The sequence below is a fragment of the Triticum aestivum genome, chromosome 6B (genome assembly GCF_018294505.1).
Source record: "Triticum aestivum cultivar Chinese Spring chromosome 6B, IWGSC CS RefSeq v2.1, whole genome shotgun sequence".
NCBI lineage: Eukaryota > Viridiplantae > Streptophyta > Magnoliopsida > Poales > Poaceae > Triticum > Triticum aestivum.
Genome location: NC_057810.1, coordinates 363,711,198 through 363,718,843, shown reverse-complemented (window position 1 = coordinate 363,718,843; position 7,646 = coordinate 363,711,198). Strand labels below are relative to the sequence as shown.

General features: G+C 44.5%; 1 protein-coding gene across 1 annotated transcript; it reads left to right on the top strand.

The window, feature by feature from the left end:
- Nucleotides 1-3,540: 3,540 nt before the first annotated feature.
- LOC123137173 (zinc finger BED domain-containing protein RICESLEEPER 2) lies at nucleotides 3,541-7,331 on the top strand. The gene is made up of 5 exons (XM_044556784.1): nucleotides 3,541-3,922; nucleotides 4,702-5,411; nucleotides 5,510-6,785; nucleotides 6,886-6,950; nucleotides 7,058-7,331. The coding sequence occupies exons 3-5, from the start codon at nucleotides 6,176-6,178 to the stop codon at nucleotides 7,088-7,090; spliced, it is 708 nt and encodes a 235-aa protein (XP_044412719.1). The 5' UTR covers nucleotides 3,541-3,922; nucleotides 4,702-5,411; nucleotides 5,510-6,175; the 3' UTR covers nucleotides 7,091-7,331.
- Nucleotides 7,332-7,646: the final 315 nt, after the last annotated feature.

Below are 7,646 nucleotides of genomic sequence, written 5' to 3'. Positions count from 1 at the left end.
ATCCACGATGATCGGATATGACAATCTTAATGTGGTATGATGCTATGCTTCTTGCTTATAAGCTCTTTGCTTATCTTTCTATTTTTGCTTAAAATCTTGTTTGGCTCTTTCACTATGGAGCTCTTTTCTCATGCAAAACTTCACGAACCAAGGTAGCAATTGTGTATGCGATGACAACTTTGTGACACAAAAGATGATGCCAAGATATGCACCACTATGGTATGGTATGTATGCTATGGAGTATGATCACTAATGTGCACAAGTCACATTGCCGGCAATACTCAATGGCTAGTCTCGATGGGTAAGCAACGCAAAAGTAAGGCTATGGTGGTTATCAATGCAATGGCAAGGCGTAGACAAAGATGTCGTCGAAGTTACCATCCGTAGCGATGATGGGTAGTCGACGAAGATGAGCGGTGGTGATGTTGATGTCGCGCCGTACCTGAATAGCTGAAACACAATAGGACACAGGAAATCACAACTCAAATTCTTGAACCCAAAGTCGAATGGTGGTACGGAGGGGTATGTCGTGGGGTTGGCGGGTGAAGGTGGTGGTGGTCGAAGTGGGTGGTGCGCGGAGGCGTAGGTAGTGGTGGAGAAAAACTGCAGAAATGCAGTTTCAGCAGATGAACCCGGATGATCCGGGCGAGTCCGGATGATCCGGGTCAGGGTCCGGATGATCCGGGCAGGTCAACTGCGCACGGGATGGCTCGGGATGAACTCGAAAATGGGGAGAAATTCGAAGATTTCGTGGATTTTGGATGGATTTCAAGGGTGAGATGGTGGGGAAAGGCAAGATCCACGAGTTACACAATGAATCCACGGATCAAAATCAACAAAACATCATCAAAACCGACAAATCACAAAAAAATTTGGGGGCTATTTTTTTGTGGGGATTTTCGGATTTAGGACAAAATCAACAAAATCAAGCTAGAAAACAAAGGGTAGGGGCTCCAAAAACGTGATCAACGTGGCTCATGGATGGTGTAGGGTAGAACCCTAGAGGCCGATCTATCACGTTTGGAGAGGATCCCTACGAGGAACACGAAGAACACGAGGAGGGGAACGAGAGAAAAACACTCAACCAACAAGAATAAAAGTCACACATGTGCTAGATCATCGAGGCACGAGGTAATACAAGATCCAAATCCAACAAAAGACGATACAAAGGGTAACGGTTCTTCTCCGTGAGGAGGTCTTGATGGTCTTCTCTGGATGGAGGTCTTGAATCCAGGTGGATCTTCTCCGAAGGGGTGTCGGTCCCTCACGAGGAGTAGATCCGGATGGATGAGCGAGGCTCTATCTCACAAATGAGCTAAATCAATGCTAAGTCTCGAAGAGAGGAGGAGGAGTCCTATATATAGGCTCGGGGGGCGAAGGGGCACATAGGCCTCATCCCAACACGCGCACGCAGGTAGGGTACGGATGATCCGGGTGAGGATCCGGATGATCCTGCTCTGGCCGGATGATCCGGGTGGTGGCCCGGATGAGCTAGTGATGCAGGCGGTGGCGGTGTAGGTCCGGATGTCCGGCTGGGGGTCCGTACGTATGGGCGATGTCCGGATGATCCGGGTCAGCATCCGGATGGTCCGGCTTTGGGGTTGAGCTTCGGGTGTCTTCGGGCTAGTTAGCCGTATCGTTTGGACCGGGGTCCGGATCATTCGGGCTCTGTTTGGATCATCCGGCCCTCGTCCGATCGTCCGGCCAGCCTGGGACTTGACGCTTTTCCTCTCCGTCTTCACGCATGTCTTCCGCTTCCGGTTCTCCTTGCTTCCTAGCTTCTCCATGGCTAACTCCTTGGTACCTGAGTATGCAAAGCGTCTCCATTTATGGTAGTAGCCATGTCTCGTGTGATTCGAAAGGGAGTTGTGAGAGGAGTGATGTCACCTCGGTTTCGAGAGCTCTTGCACGTGCTCTAGTCATAGGTCCAAGTGGTGCTGTAGGAGATGTAGATGCGTCCATGGGGATGATCGTTGGATGCTCCGCATCATCTCCCCCCTTGGGAAAGATCCGACCTCGGATCGAAATCTTCATCACCATGGTATGGCGAGAGGTCTTTGATGTTGAAGTTGTCGCTCACATTGTACTTGTCGCTTGGAGCAAACCCCCATGGATACTGACGATGGGGGCCATATCCAATTTGGCCCCGAGCCGAATACAATTCCGGAGACCCATATGGCTCCAGAATCAGGCCAGCCGCCTCTTTCGAAAGAGGGAGGTGTGCCTATTCCACCGGTGACCTCTGTCCATCCAGAGGCACCAGATAATTTGCCGGAAGCGCTGCGAGGCGCTTCCATTGTTGAGGAACACCATATCCTTATGGGTATGGCGATTTAGAGGATTCAGTATGCGAAGAGCGGACTGACCGAAGCCTGCACAAGCCTTCTAACAGGATTGGAGGTAAGTAACGCAACTATGCAGAAAGAATGTTAGAGTATAGACAGTAGCTCCTGAGACTCTGTACAGTGTTCGGAAAGAAAAGCCGAACAGAGGATCAAATAATTTTCGCAGGAGACTAACCTAAAATGTCTATGTGAATAAGCAGGCGTCGCTGCTGGCTGCAACCTCTCACACTGCTGAGGTCTCCGGACTGAAGCAGAGTCTGGAGCAAACTAAGGAGTAGCTCAGCCGCGTTAAAAAGCAGCTGGAGGATAGCCAAGGTATGCAGTAACCTTGTATATATTCAGGAAGGATGAATGATTTATGCTGACTAAAGTGCCATTTGATTTGTTAGGAGCGGCGACCGAGGTGGAGACCCTCAAGAAGGCGCTGGCCGAGGCCGAGGAGAAAGCGGCCAAGGAAAAGGACGCCCGTGAAAAGCACGAGGCCAGGGTCAGTGAGGTCTAGCAAGAGCTCCAGGACACCGTGAAGAAATGCGAGTCCTTGGAGCATAAACTTGCGGACCAAGAGTCCGAACAGGACAAGGCCCTCCAAAACACACACGATGCCTGGGTTGAAGCCCAAGGCGCCCTCCAGGAAATCCAGGAGGCCAGAAAAATCACGGTGGGTAAGGCCTTTATTATGCAGAGAAAATATGTGAAGAAAAGGTTCCTCTTACTGACCCAAATTTGGAGTTCTCCAGGGGCGTTTGCGGATCTGCCACGCAGCGTTTCAGACGCTGCAAAATTCTTCCGAGCCAAAGAGGGGAGCTCCACAGAGAAGCTATTTTGGTCACAGTACCTTGCGCCAGAATATCCGGTGCCCTTTAGCGATCAGCTGAAACAACTAGTCGAGCTGCGTAGGGTGGCCGAACTAGCCATGAATAAGGATGGCAATTTTATCCACGGATATGGATACCCGTGGATACCCGTGGATACCCGACCCGAATGGACAGGGTTTGGATACAATTTTATATCTATGGACAACGCCCGAACCCAACCCGATTAATCATGGATAGGGCATGGGTATAATTTTATACCCGTGGATATATCCAAACCCGGCCCGTAAGTGTATACCCTGTCCGCTTTTATTTATTATAATAAAAAGATCAACAAAAAATTTCCTAATCCCCACCGAGTAATTACTCCACCGCTCCTTCCCATTCTCGTCTCCTCGGTAAACGACTCGTCAATCTTCATTAAGGATCTTCTCATCTCCTCGACTCCTACTCCTGCGGAGCATATAGCCGGCGCCGCCGTCCACATGTGGTGCCACACTGCAGCAGCCAACTTCGGGGGCAGGTGGCTGGCCGGCTCCATCTCCATAGATCCCCCCGACTCCTCCATCTCATCTTTCCCAAGCACGCAGCAAACCACCAGTTTGTACCTGCGACAGCGAGGTGGAGCACGACGATGCAGCATGCGGCGGCGCGCACGATCAGGAGTATGGCAGCGCAGAGGCGCAGCGAGGCGGGCGCAGACCACGACGAGGAGCAGGGCCACGTCGTGGAGGCGATGACCACGCCAGGCAGCCAACCGCCAGGGTAAGTTTTTTTGTTCCTGCTCGTGTACATCTTGTGCTTGTGAGTGGATGTGCATGACGTGCTTGTTCATGAGTTTGTATTAGTAATTAGAGTAGAGAACAAGAGATTTGTAGTGGTCAATTTCTGTTTTTTAGTTCGTGGCAAGAGAAAAAACAGATTTTACTGCATTACCGATCTGTAGTTGTCAATTTCAGTCAGGTTAGACTACAAATCTGAAAGTGAAATCTGACTACAAATCAGAGAACAAGAGAATATGATATTTCTAGTGGTCAATTCAAGTCAGATTCCACTTCTGTACACATGACCTGATCTACGGATATGCCTGTTAATTAGTACAGTAATTCGTTTTTAAAAAATATGTCAGTTTATTTTTGAATTTCTATCAAGTGGATTGTGAATGATTAGTATAAAGTTAGAGTCGGACTGATTAAGATTCATTTGCTCAACTTGGTCCATGTCATGTGCTCAACTTCGTCCATGTCATCTGCTGAATAGAAGAGCTCACAGTCTGTCGCTTTAGTTATTAGTTTTTTTGGTTGTAAAAATTGCAATTTAGGTATCGAAACTGTACAGTTCAGACAAGATATTTGTTTCAATTAAAGCTCGTGCTCAACTTTGTCCATGTCATGTGCTGAAGAAAGGATCTCATAGTCCGTCGCTTTAGCTATTACTCATTTTGGTTGTAAAAGTGTAATGTAGGTACCACATTTGTACAGTTCAGACAGTATGTACCTAGTTTCACTTTAACTAAAACAAATGACTTTTTTTTCATTATATAGCGCAATGGATTCTCATGGAGCACAAGGCGGTGCTGGGGCTATCAATGGGAATGTTAACCTAGCTACTTCCCCAACTCAAGCTACTACTGTGAGAGCATCACAAGGTCATGGTGGTGATGGATCTATTAGAGTTGGTAATAAAAGGAAGATCACATCAATTGTGTGGGAAGGAAATTTTGAAAAGAAAATTATTAATGGGGAACCGAAAGCTGAGTGCATGTATTGCCATAAACTTTTTATAGCAAAAGGTACCAGTGGCACTTCACACTTGCTGAGTCACATGAGCTCTTGTGGTGCTAGGCATGCACCAATTTGTCCAAAGCAATAAAAATTAAGGTTGTCAAAGGTTGATGAGGGAAAGGCAATCTGGAGAACATTGTGTTTGATCAAGATGTTGCTAGAAAAGAGCTTGCACTAATGATATGTGTTCATGAGTACCCTCTATCTATGGTCGATCATTCAGGTTTTCGGAAATTTTGCTCCACATTACAACCAATGTTTAAAATGGTCTCAAGGAATACTATTAGAAAGGAAATTCTGGGTATGTATACAGCTGAGAAGGATAAGATCGTGAAGTATTTAGCAAATTTCAGAAATCGAGTTGCCATCACCACAAACATGTGGACTGCAGGACATCAGAAGAGAGGTTACATGGTAGTTACCGCACATTTCATCGATGAGTTTTGGAAACTAAAGAGTATTATTTTGAGGTAAGAACATGTTCTTTTCCAAATCCGTATAAATATGAAATTCTTGATTAATTTACTAATCATTGTAATCTGAAATGTTTCCTTTCCTTATGTCTTAGGTTTGTTTATGTGCCTTGCCCACATAATGCCGAAGTCATATGTAAAGCACTGCATGAGTCCCTTGTTGAGTGGCATCTTGAGGGAAAGATATCGACAGTGACTCTGGACAATTGCACATCAAATGATAAAGCAATGGAACATTTGCCAGATATGCTGGATTCCAGTTCCCTTATATTGGAGGGTAAGTACTTGCATATGCGTTGTGCTGCACATATACTTAATCGGATTGTGAAAGATGGTATGTATGTCATGGAGAAGAGTATAGAACGGGTTCGTGATAGTGTTGCATATTGGCCTACTACTCCTAAGAGGCATGAGAAGTTTGAAAAAATGGCACGAACTCTAAACATTGAATACAAGAGAAGGTTGCTTCTTGATTGTAAAACCAGATGGAACTCAACCTACATAATGCTAACAATTGCATTAGAATATATAGATATTTTTGAAAAACTGAAGGCTCGTGAGAAACTATTTAGCTGCTGTCCAACCAAATATGATTGGAAGATTGCTAAGGAACTTTGTGAGAGGCTCAAGGTTTTCTATATGTCACTGAGGCATTTTCAGACACTAAATATGTTACCGCAAATTTGTTCTTTCCCAAAATTTGTGGTATTCAGTTGGCAATACAAAAATGGTTTGCTAGTGAGAATAAGGTTGTACAAAAGATGTCTGAGGAAATGAAACAGAAATTTGACAAATATTGGAAAGATGTACATGGACTTATGTCTGTTGCAACTGTTCTTGATCCAAGGTACAAACTTCATATGTTGCAAGCTCTGTTTGGTTCTCTCTATGGAATTGAATATGCAGATGTTAAAGTTGATGAAGTAAGGAAGTTAATGGCTAATCTGTTGGAGCAATATCGAGAAGATGTTGAAGTTGTGGCTACATCGGAAGCTATGGACACTGCTGCTGCACAAGTTGGTGGAGTTGATGATGTAATGAACATCTTTGATCAATATATGTCCTCAAAACCTACGATTTGTGCTTCTCAAGTTCGGACAAAATTAGACTTGTACTTGGAAGAGCAAACCATCAAGAGAGTACCGGACAAAGATATGGACATCATAAATTGGTGGAAAGTTGCAGGTGCAAAGTATCCTACTTTGCAAAAGATTGCTCATGACATATTGCCTATCCTTGTGACATCGGTGGCATCAGAATCAGCGTTTAGTACTAGTGGCAGGCTACTTAGTTCACATCGTAGCCGACTTGTGCCAAGTATGGCTGAAGCACTCATGTGCATGCAAGCTTGGTCCCGTGCTGACATGATAGGTAAATAATCCTCTCAAATTGCAATCATTCATCTAATTTATATTACAGAATAGTTAGTTTTTTTACTGAGTGTTCCTTCATCACTTAAATCTTGCATCAGGGGATAGCAACTCCACTCTCTTTGCGACATTTCAAAGTGTTCTTGATGACGATGAAGAAACTATGGTAGCATATTCCACTCATTATAGTTGATTTTACATGATACAATATTTGGTTAACGTTCTTTATTTCCATGATTTTAATTATTGTTCTTATGATATGTTTACATGAAGGATGAGTCCGAGTCTATCATAACTGAAGCTTAGTCGGTCATGCGGTGAAGAAAGAAGATGATGCCTAGAAGAATACCTTCCTTCACTTGTAATGAGAATTGTGATGTACTTATGTCTCCTGGCTGTAGGAAACTAAGGCTGATAAATTCTGTTGGGCTATTTCTATGCTATTTTGTAAGAAATTAAGACTATGAAATTATGTTGGGCTCCTATGTCATTCTGTGAGGAACTAAGGCTGAGAAATTTCTACTTATGCTTATTTGATGTTCTGATATGTCATTCTGTGAGAATCTGAATGCTTATTTCATCTGGTGCCCTTCTCATAAGTCATTTTGTGAGAATTTGAATCTTTATGTGAATGTTGTGCCATGTTATGTGATTTTCAAGGTATTATGTATACGTGTTTTGATAGGACCCGATGGGTATCCATTGGTTATGAATATCCATCGGGTTTGGACATGGACACAATTTTTTGCCCGTGGGTTTTTTCGTGGATGGGCAAAGAATAACCTTGTGGATTCGGATATGGATTTGGTTTTGTTCAACCTGGGCCTAACCCGATCCATTGCCATCCTTAGCCATGAAGGAT

Bases quoted from the DNA above. Each gene is read 5' to 3' on its own strand.
- LOC123137173 (XM_044556784.1), top strand. From the start codon at position 6,176: ATGTCTGAGGAAATGAAACAGAAATTTGACAAATATTGGAAAGATGTA. The intron at 6,786-6,885 runs GTAAATAATCCT...ATCTTGCATCAG, and splicing joins GTCCCGTGCTGACATGATAG to GGGATAGCAACTCCACTCTC. The intron at 6,951-7,057 runs GTAGCATATTCC...GTTTACATGAAG, and splicing joins ATGACGATGAAGAAACTATG to GATGAGTCCGAGTCTATCAT.